Consider the following 19,687-nt stretch of genomic DNA (forward strand, 5'->3'; position numbering starts at 1 on the left):
CTCACTCACACAGCTGTCACTCACCACGTAGAAATATGTGTAGAATTTCTCCACACATACACACACACACACAAACACACACACACACACGTACAAACACTGATATCCTGCGGGATGCATCCTGTCTCAGCATGTCTTGGGGAGTCCCAGTGCCAGTGCTGCTAGTTTGGTCACGTGACCTGAACTTGAAAAACAAACCCTCTTCTGTCTCTGTCACCCTGCGGAGGTTCCTACTGGAGGTCAGACAGCGGTGGCCTGTGTTACAAGATTTGTAAACGCTAGCGGCCACACTGCCAGGGGCCACAACCCCAGGGGCCACAACCCCGGGGGTCAGAACCCCAGGGGGCCATCATATCGAGGCATCTTGAAAACTGCAGCGTTGAGGACAACTCGACCATGTCTTAGTCAGGGGCCCCTGTGACAATAAGCTTCCTGGTCCCTGTGTGAGTGTGTGGTGCGTGTGTGTGTGTGCGAGTGTGTTCATTTGCGAGCGTGTGCTTGCGTGCCCTCGAGTCAGACGTGCCCTCCACTTCCTACCCCGTATGAGGAATCTCTAAAAGTGTCCGTAGCTAAACAGTCACAGGCATCCAGACATGCCACAGATAACTCAGAGCTTCACCACATAGACGACAGAGCAGAAGAAGAAGAACTCCTGGAATAGAGGAAGGACCAGAGGAAGTGTGTGATGGGCACAGGCTTCAGCTGGAGCCGACACACACACACACACACGCACACACACCGTTGTAAAGGGACTTTCCCGTATTACTGTCTACTACATGATCCTTTGAGGTGTTGATGAGTCAAATCCGCATGTGGCTCCAGAAGTGACCTTTCCGCGTCCCCATGCACACTCCAGTTACACGAGCTAGCAGTCAAGAAGCAGGCCGAAAACAAAATCACCCCATTTTCAGTCTTCGCGTCAGGCGGCTGAGCGGTTAGGGAATCGGGCTATTAATCAGAAGGTGGCCGGTTCGATTCCCGGCCGTGTCAAATGACGTTGCGTCCTTGGACTTGCCTCGGGGAGAAAGTCCCTGTACTTACTGTGTGTTGCTCTGGATAAGAGCGTCTGCTAAATGACAACATGTACATGTCGCTGCCTCTGTTCGCACGTGCGATAGTTTGTGTTGGTTCAGCGAAGCGTTAATGTGCGTTGTCGCACATGTTGCTGTCAGGCTGGTCTCACGGCAAACAGTCTGTAAGAGAAGCAGGCAGGCGTCGGGAGATTGGATAATGACAGTGCCGCAGCGACACCGCCGTGCAGCTTCAACTCAATGTGGAAGATGTGAAACACAAATGACATGTTGTAAGATGAGAAGACGAGCTTTACAGTTTCCCTGCAGTTTGCTGAGCTATGGGGATTGATGGGAGAGGAGATCTGTGTCTGTGAGTTGAGTAATGAGTAAAGCAGCGCTTTATTATTCCCAGGAGAGACATTTCACCATTCGAGCAGCAAAATTAACCGTCCACAAAAACTTTCAAATATGTTTTTTTTTTCTGTAGATCTTCTCAGAATCTTCAGATCAGACATCAAACCACACAGCAAGGGAGAAAGAACCACATCTGTTGCTCAAACTATACCTGAGACAAAAAGCTGATTATTTATCTTGAATGGTTATATAGTCCGAGTTTATTTATTATTAGTCTTCATCGCAGTCTGGTGTATTCCAGTGCAGGCACAGAGGGAGCCAGACCCACACTACCTCCTGAGCCAAGACCCACTGTTCAGGGTTGGATACATGTAACTGTTCTGAAGGACTGGTTAGACACAAGAAGAGCTAAGTGTGGAAAATATAACCTCAGTAATGCTCATGTGTGTGTGTGTGTGTGTGCGGTGCATGTGTGTGTATGGTGAATGTGTTGGTGCGCGCGCGTGTGTGTACGCATGCAATAAACAGTTAAAGGCTGCAGCCTTCGCGAAATTACCAAATAAAGCGAGAGTTACAATTCGGAGACAGCACGAGTCTGTTTACAAGACGCAGCAATAACCCGAGAGCGGGGAGAGCCCCACGTGGCAACAGGCCCCTGCCGCTCGCCGCGTCTCCAACGCCAGGTCCACCGCTGCGCTCCTCGAGGACGAGGCAGCCACAGTGCAGATGTCTTCAGGCCGTAAAGCGAGCCTCGCTCTCAGGAAAGAGGCCATAACGGAGAAGAGACGGCCGTTACCTCGAAGTCGTCTAGACAGACCCCTGGCTCGATGACGGCTGACAGAATCCATAGGGATAGCCAACAGGTCACAGTCCTCACCTCTTCTATCACCATCTGGTACGCTGCTGCCACTGCCAAGGACAAGAGCAGACTGCAGCGTATCATCCGCACTGCTGAGAAGGTGATCGGCTACAATCTGCCTTCCCTCGAGGATCTGCACATCTCGAGGTCCCTGAGGCGAGCGAGGAAGATTGTGGCCGACCCCTCCCACCCTGGACACTCCCTGTTTCAGTCACTCCCCTCCGGCAGAAGGCTACGGTCCATCAAGACCAAAACCTCACGCCACAAGAACAGTTTCTTCCCATCCGCTGTTGGCCACTTTAACAAGGCCAAGGACTCTCACTGACTTTTAAATCACAATCTGCACAATGACACCCTGCACATTGCAATTTGCACTATTGTATCCTTCTCTTTGCACTGTATTTTTAGGTTAGATTGTAATTTTTATTCTATGTTATTTTTTATTTTTTTATTTAATGTTTATTCTAAATCCCTTTAGTATTAGCTAGACTTTGCTACTTTTGTATAGTTAGACCACATATTTAAGTTTTAAGATTCCTATATGTTTAATGTATGCACATGTATGCACATGTATGTGCAAACATTCATGGCGAATAAAATCCCTTCTGATTCTGATAGGTTCCGAACTAGCAACCTTCCAGGTAATCAAATATGTATTTATAGTATATTTTATATGTCTATTTTATAATACAATCAGTGAATGTATGGATTGATCTATTCTGGATATCATGTTATTAATATATGATATTATCTTATATTATCTGATATTATCTGATATTATCTGATATTATCTGACCATAACCCTTTCTAAAAGTAAAAGAGGGTTTTGTTGTCGTCAACAGTGTTGGGATTGTGATGCTGCTGTTAATCCAGTGGTTCATGGGCTCCTGTCTCCCCAGCATCTAGGATCAGGAGTTCTGTACGGTACGTCCTGAGGTTTCTACCTCTGAGCTCCCAGATGAGCAGCAGCCAAGCCAGAGTTACGGTAGGCAAAGAAAACACAGCATCCTGTTTCTCTCCCTCTCAGTCTCTCTCTGTCTATCTCACTCTCTCTCTCTCTCTCTCTCTCTCTCTCTCTCTCTCTCTCTTTCTCTGCTGCCTATCTGTTTATTTCCCCCTCTTTCTCCCTGCCTTCCCCTCACTACTCCTTCTCTCTCTCTCTCTCTCTCTCTCTCTCTCTCTCTCTCTCTCTCTCTCTCTCTCTCTCTCTCTCTCTGTCTTACCCCGCTCCCCCAGACTTGCCCCGACCCCCCTCCCCCCTCCAGGTCTGGGTCGTCTGGTGCTGATTAAGCGTGATGATCCTCAGAGCTCCACTGGCCCGCTCAGTCTCAGGTTCGGGGGAGCCCTGGGTTTTTCTAACTGGCTCCCATTCCGAATGAATTACTCTGCCGATTATTCCAACTGTCACTAATTGTACACCGCAGGGAGCCCGCTGTGGCAGACGAACAGCTCTGACAGTGGTAAACAGGACTGAGATATAGCAGGGAAGCGTTGCCAGGAGCACACAGCCTCCTGTACGCTGATTTACTGGGGAGAGACTTGGTGTGGAATGGTGGCGGCGGCGGAGAAGGCGGTCGGACTCCTCGCGAAAGGGAGAGAACGAGGGGTGCATGAAGGGACGAGGACAGAAAAAGAACAACAATACGAGGGAGAGAGGTAGAGAGAGGGAGAGAGAGAGAGAGAGAGAGAGAGAGAGAGAGAGAGAGAGAGAGAGAGAGAGAGAGAAAGAGAGAGAGAGGGGGGGGGATACATAAAAACATACTTAGTTTATAATGCAGTGAGTCCGGACCTATGAGGATATAGGCTATGCAGGCTTTGAAGATTTATGAGCAGGGCTTTTAAATGATTTACCTTGGCCAAGGTCAAGTATATTTTGGACTAACAGGGCTTTCAGCAAGTTTACTATGTGGGCAGACACTGGTAGAGGTTGTCAGGACTATCTGAATCATTATCCTAGAGCAGTTAAACATATGATATGGGCCACCAGCAGCACCAATTTGCGACAAGCATACTGGGAAGACTGAGGTACACTACCTCCAGATAAGAGTAGATCAGAATACCTTCTCCTCCTCCTCCTTCCTCCCACGTCCGCAGTTTAGGAATCCCTTCTTGGAAATCCATCCCTTGCTGTTGAGTTTTGACAGCTCTCCAGCAGGCGCTGGCAAGGAGCGGTAACGTCATTCCTGGGAGGGCGGTCCGCCGCCCTGAGGTGTTTTCCTGCTTTATAAAGGATGGTGCCACCCCTCTCTGACCAGCTCCGCGTCACAACCCGGGACTCTCTGGAAGGCTTCATTAGACTATAACATGAACCGCAGACAGACAAAATCATCTAGCCATCCTTCATATGCACACCAGAGTTAGCTATTTCATCTTGCTCAGAGAGTATTCGCTCTGCACTGTTGAGTTTCCAGTACCGCACCTTGGCGCGCGTTGTCATATGGATGCACGTCTTTGAATTCATATTTTTTGATGCTACTCTCGTGTTGTATTCATCAAGAATAAGTATGCGTTTATTTGTTTTTAACTAATTCACTGTCACAACATACAGTTTTGCTGTCGCAAAATTTGAGAATAGGCTTTTACTCCCGAGCCTAGACACCGTTACATTCGCGAGACACCCGTCGCTGGTTGAATGCAGGATTCCAGCTTTTTGAGAGTCAACTCCAAGTTCAACTTCGGACCACCGGAAAAAGATCGAGGATTTGAGTATCTCACCTGTCTCGCCGCCGAAATGAAGTCTGCAGAAGAAGGTAACCGGCTCAGATATTTTGGTAGACTGGTCTTTCAATTTTAAATAAGATGTTATGCTTCTAGACATACAGGCCAAGCATATCAACATGTTGCATATTTTAAAGTTGCTCATAAGTTTGAACATGATTTTTTCGTTACTTCATAAGTGATCTGTTGGCGTCTCTAAGTGCGTGAACCCCCGCCATGCGCACCTTAGTCGGGTATTGCCCCAGTTGATGCTTCCCAGTAGCGCGGAAACCGGTTAGCGGTTCGGTGGTGGAGGGATAAAGTGCCGACAGTCACCATGAATTAGTCTGTATTTTGGATGAAGACATACGTGTCATGCATCACTTTTGCATTGTGCAAAACTTTTCTGAATTCCAGCTCTGACTGCCAACTTGTACACTAGACTATGCCAACTTTGACAAATATTGAAACTTTTTTAACAAATACTCGCATATGTTTGTAGTAAATACATTTTTGACTGTATAAAGTTTGAGTTTTCCCCCACCTTTTAAAATACATTTACCAACCAATACGCAACTGTGTTTTAAGCCGTAAGGCGAACAGAATAAGGGGACACAAAATCCATCCATTATCTGACAGCACAATGTTCTCTCTTACAGTTAATTTCTAAGCCTTTGTGTGTGCGTTTCAAATTTTGTGTTTGAGGTTTGGCAACGGTGAACCACTACTGTGTTATTATTTATTTCAGTGCCTTACAGTACATCTAACCATCATAATTGGTAGCAGACTTGTGTGTAGGCAGTGTGTATGTGTGTGTTTGTGTGTGTGTGTGTGTGTGTGTGTGTGTTTGATGAGGGATAGCTTGCTTGGCTTCAGGGGTTTGCTTAATCACACTGTCTCACCAGTCTGCTGACGGCTGCATTATTAAACACACATCCCCTTTCCTTCTCTTTCTCTCTTTTTCTCTTTCTCTTCTCTCTCTCTCTCTCTCTCTCTCTCTCTCTCTCTCTCTCTCTCTCTCTCTCTCTTTCTGTTATTCTCTCATTCTCTCCATTTGTATCTCTCATTCTGACAATTTTTCTCTTATTCTCTCATTATCTCTTTATGCTCTCTCATTCTCTATCTTACCATCTCTCTCCCTCTCTTCCTATCACCCACATCTCTCTCCATCTCCATCATCAAGTCGTTAAAAAATGACACCTGTATTGTTTTTCTGGCCTTCATAGAACCCTCAGCTTAGCAATACTCCTCTGCCAATTAGTTAACAGTTGGTGCACTAAGCAGAGCCAAACTGGAAATGCCAGGGGCTAGAAAAACAAAGGATTGACAACTGTTAGGCTTGAATATGGTCTACAGAGGAGTGTGTGTGTGTGCATGGGAGTGGAGAGGTGGTCGCAGTGAGGTGCTTTAGGAGGCAGCATTTCAGGACAGGTAAGGAAAACAAGGAGAGAACAAAGGGGCAGAGCAGGAGTGAAGAAGAGGTCAGAGGATGGAAGAAAAGTAGAAAGAGAAAGACAGGACTAGGTTGTTTAAGGAGGGGAGTTTCTCTTAAAACATGTCACCTATGTGTTTGAGAACAGACTTGGAGAACAGCAGGGCAGGGAGGGGCGAGTGGTGTGTGTGTGTGTGTGTGTGTGTATGTGTATGTGAGAGTGCACTCAGGCCTGTGAGAATCGCGACTTGCTCTGACATCATTTGTGTAAAATCTTAACTTACCATATTGTAATAAATTATACCATCAAAATTAGTGTAAATTACACGATGTTATGAAGATCTAAGATCTTATGATGCTGTATAATGATCTCAAGAAAATGATCAGTCGTCAGCTACAGAGGTTAGTTCGTGTAATTTGTTCATTTTTCTGTGTATTGTACTGAAGAACAGAGTTAACGGAACAGAGTTTGTTAATTCACCAAACAGGACAGTGTAAATGTAGTGCAGCTGATTACACTAAAAGCCTACTTTTAGTCTGCCACCATGCGATGCTGGCCCTCATTCACCATCAGAACAACAACCTCTACGTATATAGAAATGAGAACATGATTCCGAAACTGTTTCTGGAAATAGACAGGCACTAATTTTAGGTTATGTGCCCACGCAAGCTGGCGTACATGACAGGTTTTTGTTGTTTCATATGATGTTGTGGTAAGGTAAAATAGAAAGGGAATGCCCCGCAGCCATCTGCAGCTACCACTTTTGGTTCACGTAGTTTACAGTGAAATATGGATTGGGGGACACACTGCAAGTGTCGTTGTGGTGGCTGAGAGTTTGTGTGTGCTCCTGAAGTCATGTTAATGGGCTTTTCTGGGTGTGCTTCGGTGTGTTTCTTTCTGTCTGTTTGTGTGTGTGTGTTCAAGTGTGTGTTGGTGTGCTTCTATTGTGTGTGTGTGTGTGTGTGTGTGAAGCTTCAGCAGCTGTAAACTCCCTGACTTAATCACAAGCTGAGAGGGTTGCAAAGTGCTGTGGGTTTCCACAAGGGAGAGCACTAATTCACTCACTGAGTCAAACTATCAATCACACGAAAGATCCACCAGCACTGGACTCAGAGCCTGCTCAAACACACACACACAGAGGCACACACATAAACACACGCACACATACAAGCACACACTTACAGAGACTGTACTGCTTGACATTAGTAATATGTCTTATGCCAAAACTAGGTTCTCTCTGAAAAGTAAAGAACCATGGCTCCGAAGCAAGGCAAGGATAACTGCCGACCAACTGACTGCTTTCTACACAGTTTTTTTTTACAGTCTGTCCTTTGACCGACTACTCTGTGACTGCCTGCTCTCTGAAGACTGCCTGTCGCCCAGAGAGTTGCACATCCTACCTACATGAACCCTGTCTCTCTGTCTTGTTGTTTCAGATGCTTACAGCTACACTCCAAACGTCAGCCTGTCCCTGCCCCTGGGCATGGGGAACCCCTGTCTGTCCAGCCAGTACCACACCCTGCAGTCCAGCCCGCTCATCTCCGTGTCCTCCTGCCACCAGGGGGGCTACAGTCTCCACCAGGACCCCACCCCCCAGGGCTATTACCTGGCCCCAGGCCTCCGGTCCACCACGGCCCCCGCCCTGGAGAGCCCCCGCATCGAGATCACCGCCTACGGACAGTTCCCAGAGGAGGAGGTGGAGGAGAGCGCCGGCCTGGGGCACCTGGTGAAGCGGGGGGTGAACTCCATCGTGACCCTGACCCTGCCCAACGCCGACGGCGGCTACCGCGACCCCAGCTGCCTCAGCCCCGCCTCCAGCGTGTCGTCGCGCAGCTGCAACTCCGAGGCGTCCTCGTACGAGTCGGGCTTCTACAACTACGACAACTCGCCCCAGACCTCGCCCTGGCAGTCGCCCTGCGTCTCCCCTAAGGGCTCCTCCTCCCTGCTCTCCTGCCCCCACCCCGCCGTCTCCCCCCGCCACTCCCCCTCCACCTCCCCCCAGATCGGGGCGAGCGCCGAGGAGGTGTGGGGGGGCGGGCAGCAGCAGCAGCCGCCTCCGCGCGGCTCCCGGCCCAACTCCCCCGCCAGCAGCGGGCTCGGGGGAGGCGGAGGCGGCAGCAGTAACGGGAAGAGGAAGTACAGCTTCAACGGCGCCCCCTACAGACAGCCGTCCTACTCGCCCAACCAGGACCGCTCCCCGGCTCCCTCGCCACGCGGCTCGCCCCGGGTCAGCGTGACGGACGACAGCTGGCTGGCCAACACCAACCAGTACACCAACTCGGCCATCGTGGCCGCCATCAACGCCCTGACCACCGACGGCGTGGGGGAGCTGGGCGAGGGGGTCATCCCTGTCAAGGCCCGCAAGACCACGCTGGAGCACTCCCCCTGCATGGGCCTCAAGGTGGAGCCGGGCGCGGACGAGATGGGCCCTGTGAGCGAGCTCTGCCAGGAGGACTACTCCTCTCGCCTGCCCTTCAAGAAGGAGAGCTACTGTGGGGGGTTCCTGGAGGTTCCTCAGCAGCCATACTCCTGGTCCAAGCAGAAGCCTTACCTCAGGTGTGTGTGTGTGTGTGTGTGTAGGAAGCTCTAACAACGCTCCGGTTCTATTGCAAATAGCCACCAACAGAATCTGTCAAGGCATTCACATATTGATTTAACCATTTGTTGCAACGGAAATAGGTTGTGGTTACATATAAATGCTGGATTACCTGCTTCGGAGCATAGCTAGCATAACACAAGTACGTATAACAACAAGGAGCATAGAAGATACTGTGAATGCATGCAGTATTCAAATCCTCTGAAGGGGAAGGCCTGGTCCTTCAATTAGCACACCTGCAGTTGATAGCGTGAGGATTATCAGCTGATGACGAGTGCCATGCTGGAACTACGTAGCTCCGCCCCTTAAACCATTGGTGAAGATGACCAAACGTAGTGTCCCTTATCACTATGGGCTTCAGACTGGTTTGTTCATAACCTCTAGTCAAACACTCTTGGCCCACTAAGGCCCAGTTTCCCAGACATGAATAAAGCCTAGTCCTTAGCTTAAAACCTGTTTCAATGGGGATCTTCATTGCATTGTTCTCAAACTTTATGACTATAGGTTTTAATCCAGGACTGTGAAACTGGGCCTAGGACGACTAAACGTAGTTCTTGAATCAAACGTGTTTATTTACTTGGAGCACAACTTTGTTTTGTCATTTTCAAAGGCCATGGTGAAAACACCAGCCATCGTCTCCCTCTCTCCATCCGCCTCCAAAACGGCTTCACTTTGAAGATCAAAACGTTTCACAAATCACATGGGTACTGTAGGAAGCAGGGCAGCCCTTGTGCCCCAGTTGTCATGGGAACCCCCACACAAACAGCCACAGGCATATACACTCCAGCTGTATTATTGTGTTTTTTGGGGGTGGGCGTTTTTTATCGAGCCGACCTTCCCCAAGTCACGGCGACCCTCTCTGCCTTTCCCTTCCTCCTCGGCTGGCTCAACGTCCTGTCGGAGATCAAGTGTTTGATTTAGATAATTCAAGACAGGAAGACGTGGCGGCCAAGCTAGCCATGTTAGCCCAGGAGACATTCAGTAACGACAGCCAACCACCCAGCCAGCCAGCAAGCCATTCAGCCACCCAGCCAGCCAGCCAGCCAGCAAGCCAGTTTGCTAGCCAGCCAGCCACAAGCCTGTCTGCCAGCAAGCCAGTCCACCAGCCAGCCAGTAAGCCAGTCTGCCAGCAAGCCAGTCCGCCAGCCAGCAAGCCAGTCCGCCAGACAGCCAGCAAGCCAGTCTGCCAGACAGCCAGCAAGCCAGTCTGCCAGCAAGCCAGTCCGCCAGCCAGCCAGCAAGCCAGTCCGCCAGCCAGCCAGCAAGCCAGTCTGCTTGCAAGCCAGTCCGCCAGCCAGCCAGAAAGCCAGTCTGCCAGCAAGCCAGTCCGCCAGCCAGCCAGTCTGCTGGGACTCTCAGCTCTTATCGCTCTCTGCACTGTTGATGTGATGATGTCATGGTCTGACCGGGCAGATAAAGGCAGACAAGGGAAACCAGTTCACTGGGGGTCGTTCACCAGCTGGACCTGGGTGTCAGGGAGGAGGGGGTCCGCAGGACACCCCTAGAGGGTCTCTCTGATACCCCCACACATCAGGGCTGTTCCACCCTCTGTGTCAGCCCCCCCCCCCCCCCCCCCAGGTCAGGTCTGTTTTTGTTCTCAGTGCTAGCCCCCCCGCCCCCCCCCCCCCCCCCCCCCCCCGATCAGGGGCACATACAGCAGTGTGCGTCAGGAGCTCTGGAATTCCGTCTCTCCCCACTCGTGTTTGGGTTGGATATCTACAGACTCCTCACACAGGAAGCTGTCTGCGATGAGAAGCCAGCTGGAGCCCCGCGAGAGAGATACCACTCTCCCCCTTCTCCTGCTCTCTCTCTCTCTCTCTCTCTCTCTCTCTCTCTCTCTCTCTCTCTCTCTCTCTCTCTCTCAGACAGGGTGCGTTTCCCCTGGACAGGAGAAAGAGACACTGTACTGCAATATCAGCCTTAGCGGTCTCTCCTGGTTAGAATATACCACTGTTCAGGTAGGGTGTGTCTCTCTTGGTTAAGAGGAAGAGATAAATACGCAACATCTGAGCTGAGTCATTTGAAACTTGAAAGTATTTGATGTTCAAGTATTTGCACCACAGTTGGTATTGAGCTCTGAATAATTGGCTTCATGGTAAAATAATCTTTTCTTTTCCTCTCTCTCTTGCTCTCTCTCTCTCTCCATCTTCCCCCTCTCTCTCACTCTCCCTTTCCCTTTCTCTCTCTCTCTCTCTCTCTCTCTCTCTCTCTCTCTCTCACCCCTTCTCTCTCCTGTCTCTGTCAGACTGTCACCACCTGTCACACCCTGATAGAAAACACACTCACTCTAACAAGACACTCACGCACACACAGCCACGGCACGCTAACCAGGACACATGCGTCTCTCGTTAACTCTTCATGAAAAAAGAGCCACCAATAATTCCCTGGGCTTTAGGGAGTGCAGTCGTCAGGGAAGGACTTCAGTTGATTCGATTAGAGACAGTGATGGAATGGAAAAGAGTCAGGACAGTTAACCACTGAGGAGGACACATCCTTACATCAGCCAAGGGAATCCTTTGATTCGACTCTCATTGAGCGACAGAAGCATGAAATCAGTCTCTGGGGAGTAGCCCCTGCTGACCCAGTGTGTTAAGTTGAACCAGATCAAGCGCCCCTCAAGTCGTCAGGGAAAAAGGCAACGGCATGAATAAGGATCTGTTTCCCTCTGGGTCTGATCCATGCGTTTCATTACTTGTAGTGAATTAAAAACCAAAACAACGTTTTATGTGGCTAGTTAGACTCTGCGAAAAGCCTCAAAAGAAAGGAAATTTGACCACCACAACCCCTAGACCAAAAGTCTAATATGACAAGATCGAAATGAAAAACATCTCAATCAAGTGCGTGTTATAAATATGGCATATTCTCTGAGCTGGTCTCTCTCTCTGTGTGTGTTGCAGCCCCTCTCTGCCAGCACTAGACTGGCAGCTGCCCTCCTGCTCAGGGCCCTACAGCCTGCAGATCGAGGTGCAGCCCAAATCCCACCACCGCGCCCACTACGAGACCGAGGGCAGCCGCGGGGCCGTCAAAGCCCTGTCCGGCGGCCACCCCGTCATTCAGGTAGGTCATCATGCTGGCTCTGTACCTGTGTGTGTGTGTGTGTGTGTGTGGGTGTTTTTCTCCCCGACGTTGTCACGTCTTGGTTTACTTAAGGTGGAGGCTGTATGCATGGCTGTTCTCTGTGTGTGTCTGTGTGTTTGTCTGTGTGTTTGTCTGTGTGTGTGTGTGTGAGCGCTTACTCATGCACATGTTTATCTTCACATGTGTTTTGGTTCTAGACAGGTGCAATCGAAAGTGAGTTCATGGGGAAACATAATCCTGTTTTGGAAGTGTGTGTTTTACTAAGGGCTAGTCAAACACGTCCCCTCCCTTATAGGATAACCTCAGCCCCAGCCCCAACCCCCCCTCTCATATAGCCCGGCGAGCTACCTGTTGCAGGTTTGCTCTCTAAATACAAGTGATTGTCCTCCCGCGTCAGGCAGCGGTGCCCTCCAACACTGACGAATGGTGTGGACATTACACACACACACACACCCATGCACACACACACAGGCGCACACACAGCCTCTGATGGTGAAGCAGTAGTCATTAAGAGATCATGAGAATATCTCCTCTCACCCCCTCACATTCCTCCTATGCACACTCCGAAGTTTATTGGGCGGGAAGGGAGACCTCGGATTAACACGCAGTATCTGGGGGGAGGGAGGGAGGGGGTGGCTGGATGGGTGGAGGGGGGGGGGGGGGCAGACAAAGATCCTGGTCAGACAGAGATCAGAGGAGATCTGGACATCCCAGAGAAACACGGATCAGCTAAAGTAGAACGTGTCATCCGTCTGCTTGGATGCTAACTACATTTCATTGGCTTTCTACCTGTACTCTGCACAATAAAATTGAATCAAGTCTGATCTCTATTCTCAAAGAAAGGAGGAGGACGGGCCTGTCTGTATCTCTCTTTCTCTCTCTCTTTCTTTCTGTCCCTTTGTTTCTTTCTCTCTCTCTTCCTCTCTCTCTCTCTCTCTCTCTCTCTCTCTCTCTCTCTCTCTCTCTCTCTCTCTCTCTCTCTCTCTCTCTCTAGAGAGATAGATAGAGGGATAGGGAGGCCCCTGGTGGCCCTGTGGTAATGAGTGATTCGAGGAGACTAACGGGATGGTGGAGGATGATGGAGGGATGAGTGGACGAGTGCAGTCATGAGGAATGACTCAATAACGACCTGATGGGGTGAGGTGAAAGGGTGCAGGAAGAAGGTGCCAGGTGTGAGTGTGTGTGTGTGTGTCTGCTGGCTCCAGAGGGCCTCTGCTTCCTGCTGATTACAAGGTTGGAGGCCCTGGGACTGGGAGGATGAGGCGTGTGTGTGTGTGTGTGTGTGTGTGGGGAGGTCTAACCAGACCAACTCAGGGGACCTCTGCTTCAGTGAGCATGTCTCTCCTGGTGTGTCCACTAGCACCCACGCACACACACAAACACACACACACACCAAACGCACACACACACACACACACAGTGCCTCCAGCTCATGGTTGGACACACACACCTATGAGTGATCGTGACACATCTAGGGGTGAAAAACAGGGAGACGCAGCTGAGAGAGCGGCGTTAACACCACCCCAAGGAGCGCAGGCAAATTGTTTTCTCCCGAAATGACGCCACCTTCCAATCCGTTTTCTTCTTCTGTGCGCTCCGCTGCTCGTTCGCCAGAGCAGAAGTCCTGTGGCCCTCTCCCGTAATGAGACTGGGTGTTTTGACAACCCGCCCACCCCCCCCACCCCCCCCCATCTCTGCCAAACTCACAGACCCTGCTTTGTTTAGGAAAGCTCTCTCCGTAGCGCTGACATCATCCGGAGGCTGACCTCTTCCTCCCGTCTCTCCTCCTCCTCATCCTCCTCCTCTTCCTCCTTTCTCCTCTTGTCTTTGTTCTCCTGCTCCCGCTCCTCCTCTGAATCCTGTTCGTCCTCTTCCCTTTTCCGCCTCCCCTCTCACTGTGGCAGGACAGTATGTCAAGCTCTGCAGTCTGAAGCCCTACAGATTAGGGGGTATACACCGCAGTCCACTGCGTCCCGCCCCTCCCCCCCCCACCCACCCCTCTGCGGTCCAAACTTCCATCGCGATGCGGTTCACTTCTCGATCCCCTCCTCAATCTCCCCCCCCCCCTTTCCCCATCGTCAACCCCCCCCCCCCACTCCTCCTCCGCTTCTTTCCTTCCTCCTCGTCCGTCTGCTAATCTCCTCTCCTCCGCCCCGCCACCCCGTTCTTCTGATGATCCCAGATTGTGACCGACCCCCCCCCCGCACCCCTCAACCTCTCTCCCCCGCCACACAGACCCCATCTCCTAGCAGGAGAGAGGAAGGCAGGGGTGGTGGTGGAGGGGCTGGGGGTGGGGGTGGGGGGAGGCCTGCTTCCCCACAGGCATCCCCTGGCCTAGCTCAGAGACCCGGCCGCCTGAAGGTCCACCTTCCTGCGGGCCTCCACCACCGTCCTGATGGATGGCTGTTTTCCACGGAACCTGATACGGGTTCTATCAAGCGCCAAAGTGGAATTACATGGAATTATATTTTCATTGAGGGTAGTTACCGAGGGTAGCCCCCTACTCTCCAAACTCTCACTCTCTCTCACACACACACACACACACTCAGATTTGAGCTGTGGATGTTGGTGGACTGGAGATGAAAACTTGGGCTCTCGTACTTTCGGTAGCGCTTTATTTTTGGTTGTTTGTTTTTCTAGAAAAATTCGACACTGGAAATAGCTGCACAGAAGCAGGCTCGGAATTGCATTAAACACACCCTATGCTTCTAATACTTTCCACTCTTTAATCTACTTTTTCATTTTTATGTATACAAATATAAGCACCAGGTCTGCCCTTCTATTTCTCTTTCTCTCTCTCCCTCTCTCTCGCGCTCTCTCTCCCTCTCTCTATCTCTCTCTCCCACTCTCTCTGTATTTTGGCATTAACCCTTGTTTTTGGAAATAACCCCAGACACTTCAAACAGAGCAGTAGTTGTGACTGAGCAGGATGTAGCAGTGACCTGCCCTTTTTCGCCTGCGTGTCTCGATAACCGTCTCTGCGCGTAGAAACTTCCAGAACCTCGGCATGGCTTTAGGGGGTTCTATCAGGAGGACATGGAAAGATCAGGACCCACATGCCTCACGCCTCGCACGTGTGGTCTCTCCTTGGCCTCCGCACCCCTCTCCAGTCCACTGTCTCTGGTGCTCATGTGCGTCTGCTTAAGAGTTTATATCTGTGTGTCTGTGTGTGTGCTGTGGAAGTTGTGACTCTCTGCCGCTCCCCCCCCCCCCACACACACACACACACGCACACCCCCCTTTTGTGGTTTTTCTTTTTGAGGGGCTACCCCTTACTCACAGCCATGGTATGGGGCAACCACTAATGACCAGCTTGTAGAAGCTGGAAGACATGTGGGACTGACCAGAGGACCTCAGGGCTGCATTCTTCTGGTCCGCCCGGTCTGACCAGATCACCTCAGAGTTATGAGCTGAGACAGCGGTGGTCTCTGCAGTGAAGAGGCCCCCTCTCCCTACAGCTCTGCCCCAAAGCCTCGCTCCCCGGTGCTGACTACCAAGGCTGGCCTGCCTCCCTTATGACGAACTCCCACTCTCTGGTAGGGAAGTCGGGAGGCTTTTCTGGTCTAGACGTCGAGGACTTGAAGCGTTGCCCTCGATGACATAACTTTGCGTCGTACATTTCGACACGCTCTGGACGAATAGGGCCGCTTTGCCACTTGTAAACGAGCACCGCTCGACACGTTTTCTTCGAACTTGAGACGTCGAAAGATCCCATGTGTTGTTCTGAGGCCCAGGAGACCGAGGGAGAGAGAAGGAAAGAGAGAGAGAGAGAGAGAGAGAGAGAGAGAGAGAGCAGGAGAAGGAGAGGAGGTCTGGAGGGAGAGAGAACTTGGATGAGTGTAGATTTAATTGGGTACAGCAAAGACTGGCTGGGTGACTGTCAGCACTTGAGAGATGAAGATCCCCTCTCCTCTCCACACCTATCTCCCCCTCTCTCCCCTCCACACCTCCCCTCCCCTCTCTTCCCCTCTCGTCTCCTCTCCTCTCCACACCTCCCCTCCCCTACACACCTCCCCTCTCTCCCCCTCTCTTTTCCTCTCCAAACTTCCCCTCCCCTCCACACCTCCCCTCTCTTCCCCTGTCGTCTCCTGTCCTCTCCACACTTCCCCTCCCCTCCACACCTCCCCTCTCTTCCCCTGTCGTCTCCTGTCCTCTCCACACCTCCCCTTTCCTCACCTCACCTCCCCTCCCCTCTCCTCCATCTTGCCACGTGGACTGAGAGGCGTGCTGTCACGCTGGAGCTGCTGGCTGTGATGACATCATTGTAAAGAGACGAAGGGCAGTTCAGAGACCCAGAGACCCATCTGTTCACACTCTCTCTCCTTCCCAGTCCAAACAGAGCTCCTTAACAAATATTACATGTACGAATCCTTCAGAACGCTGCTCTGATGTGTGTCTCCTGTCAGGTTTCTATCAGGAGATATTGGACGCCAATGGCGAAGTTGAACTGGCTCTCGGAAGGGGAGCCAGGTCTCTTTAGCATAGAGAGACGTGAACTTCACGGAGCAAACTCACAGATGATTGTGATTAGGAGAGACCAGCTGCGGTGTCAGGGGAGGAGTTTGGGCTGCAGATGTATCGATGATGGATCTATAATAGTCCCAGGGTGTCAGAGAGACGAGAGGTGGAAAGGGAGGGACTTTGTCCTTCTCCTAAGTCTCCTGCTGCTCATCTGCTCCTAACTCCACTTCTCCTCCTCCTCCTCATCCTCCTTCTGCTTGTGCGTCTTCTCCTTTGTCGCCAGCCTCCTCTTCCGCCACCACCTCCTCCTTCACCTCCTCTTCCACCACCTCCTCCAGCTTGTGCTCCTTCGACTTCCTCTTGTCCCCCTCCTCTCAATCGCCTATCACCTCCTCCTCCTCCAGCTTGTGCCCCTTCGACTTCCTCTCGTCCTCCTCCTCTCAATCGCCTATCACCTCCTCCTCCTCCTTCTGTTCCTCCTCTCGCTCCCCCATCACCTCCTCCTTCTCTGCACCACCTCATCACATCCTTCCCAGACCACACAGCTGGAGGCAATTACTAAGCTGCTGTCTCCGCTGACATGTAGCGTGTTTGATTTGGGAGGCCGCCGTGCTGCGCGGTTGGTGCCCCCGGGCGAGTAGCGCTGACGGTCCGGGCAGGGGGCGGGCTGGGGCGGGGCGGGACACGGAGTTCTACATGGCACCCCGCGCCCGTCGAGATCAGGTTTCGATTATCAGTAAGATAAATATACCCCCACCCCCACCCCCCGTGCTGTGTTCACAGCTTGGACAGGATCATCTCGGCGTGTGCGTGTGTGTGTGTCGAGGAGGGGGGGGGGCGCTAGAGGGGAGCCCCTCTGACAGCGCGGAGACACGTGAAGCGCGGGTTTACGCACGGTTCAGACAAGCCCTCGGCGGAGGAGCGCTCCTCGTCGGGCCACACTCGTGGTTTACGACAGAATCTCCACCCGTGTTTCTCTCTTATTACCCCTGCGGGGGAATCGAAGGAAGACGTTAGTTCTGCACTGCTCTTCAGTGGACGTCACAGAAGCGGGGGAGAGAGAGGAGAGGAGAGGGGGGGTGCTGGGGGGGGGGTCAGGGGAGCACATATGGCAAATGAATCTGGGGAGGTCGCCGAGGGGGGACCCGACCGCGTTCCTTGTGCTGTCGGGAGGACCGAGCGTCACCCCGGGGTGGGTTGACCTCATTAATCACTTCCTCCCGTGTGTGAGGTCACTTTGGCTCTGTCGGAGGACGCCCCGGTCCTCGCCAGCTACCGCAGGCCCTGTGAAGGGATAAAGACCACCCCCCCTCCCCCCCCCCCCCCCCACCACACACACACTCGCGCAGGCACACACAAACACACACGCAGATACACACGCTCAGTCTCTTGCGGTCCACCAGAAGCAGCCACGTGGAGGCTGAGGTAATGGTTGGAGGTCAGGGAGAAATGAAAGCAGGATCACATCAGACAGTCTGCAGAGGCCCGAGGCTCTGGAGCTCGACTGCCTTTTATTCAATCATAAAAGCAACGTCATGCAATTTAACACACCGTTTCTCCAATCTGGACTGCGTCCTCGCTTTTGTTGCCGCCGTGCGCCGCTTCAGTGTGTGTGTGTGTGCGTGCGTGATTGGGGCTGTGTGTGCTCATGTGTGCTTTATGGTAAAACGAAACGCACGCGCGTGTAAGTATGTGCAACTCATACGTGTGTGTGGTTGCGACTTGTGTGAGTAACGGGTAGCATGTGCTACCCAGCTAAGCGTAATTACCTCAGGTGACACCGTAAGTAAAACCTAACAAGGGGAGGGAACCGTGGCGGTGAGATCACCACGACGATGAAGTGGCCCCTAGGGGCCCCCAGACTTCAAGAAGCTCCTGACCCCCATCCTGGATGGGCTGATGACTAGCATGTGTGCCTGGATAGCTTGGCTGGGCAGCTGCTGTGTGGAACCCCAGGAGGGGAAGCTAAGGTCCTGGCTCACCATAACCCCTGCTCCCCTGATATCTGAATCAACTTCCCAACCATGGTACCTCGTCATCGAGTCCATGGCCGGGGCCGGTTGTGAACGTGGTTTTGCTGGTGTGTAGATCACTGAGTCACGCGGATGCTATGGAGGGATGGCGGCACAGGCCATCTCTGAGCGGGTGCGTCATCGAGCACAAGGGAAATATCTGTGAGGTGTGTTTGAAGTGAGCAGGGTTTGAAGTTAACGGTGGCGAGTTTGCTGTCAGTTGTGCTTGATAAGGCCTGGGGGAAGCGTTATGTCGGTACGCTATCCAGCGAGCGACCGTTTTTGTCAGTTATTGTTTCCGTTTGAAAATGTACTGACTCACCTTCAGATGCTTGAGTTCTAAATATTTCCGACGCTTCCACCAGAGTGAGTTATTTTTCCAAAACGGAAGCTAGCTAGCTTTAGTTAGCTTCCGTTACCTAGCAACCTAGCATAATACTCGTAGCAATGCTACTACCTGCTAATGTTACTTGTTAGCCTCCTAATTGTACATTTTGAAGCCATACCATACCGTTTGTCATATAGTTTTTGTCCATTGGAAAATAGTTGGTTGGAATGTTCAGAATCACACATTACTCTGTGGGGCCCACTTTCGAACTATTGCTCATGTGCGACGCTACTCCTCCTTAACAGGTTAATGGGCTGTTCGTGGAGATGTCCAGCCATGGCAACATCTCTATTGTACATGGGGTGCCAGAGAGAAGATTTAGTTCCGACTTTGGTCCCGCCGTGTCTACAATTAGCACATGCGAACAACTCCAGACACAACCTTCCACTGACGTTTTTCCTCTACCTTTCCAACTTCAGTCTCCACCATCCCTTCATCCCTCCATCTTTCAACCCCTGAACCCCCTTCACAAAGGTCATTATAAACCCATTAATCAGATTGTGTCATAGGTTACTCATGGCCTGGCTTGTGTCGCATGACTCAATGTGTAAAACAAACACCGGGTTCTTTATTGCGTTCGACAGGTCCACTGGTTTGACTTGGACATGGGGCTGAACTCCATAAGATCATGCATTCATCTGTGTGTGTTAGGATAATTGACCAATTAGTGGGATGTTTCAGATAAGAAGTGTTCGGCTGGAACCGCCTGGTAAAAAATTATTTCTCCTGACACATGTGGTCAAGGATCCAGCTGTGTTCAGACTCGGAGGTCCGTGATAGGTCCTGAACAGCTTAA

The 19,687-nt window shown here is 51.5% G+C and overlaps 1 protein-coding gene across 1 annotated transcript in view; it reads left to right on the forward strand.

Moving 5' to 3' along the window:
• Nucleotides 1–4,470: 4,470 nt before the first annotated feature.
• The window catches only part of LOC146300881 (nuclear factor of activated T-cells, cytoplasmic 1-like), a 56,405-nt gene continuing 41,188 nt past the window's right edge, over nucleotides 4,471–19,687 (forward strand). Inside the window, exons 1-3 of the mRNA XM_084706926.1 lie at nucleotides 4,471–4,976; nucleotides 7,793–8,912; nucleotides 11,850–12,009. Of these exons, the coding sequence (XP_084563052.1) occupies nucleotides 4,859–4,976; nucleotides 7,793–8,912; nucleotides 11,850–12,009 (1,398 nt within the window). The 5' untranslated portion in view covers nucleotides 4,471–4,858. The remainder of the gene's footprint in view (nucleotides 4,977–7,792; nucleotides 8,913–11,849; nucleotides 12,010–19,687) is intronic.

The sequence above is a fragment of the Hypomesus nipponensis genome, chromosome 2 (assembly GCF_054491055.1).
Source record: "Hypomesus nipponensis isolate SF chromosome 2, ASM5449105v1, whole genome shotgun sequence".
In the NCBI taxonomy this organism is placed as follows: domain Eukaryota; kingdom Metazoa; phylum Chordata; class Actinopteri; order Osmeriformes; family Osmeridae; genus Hypomesus; species Hypomesus nipponensis.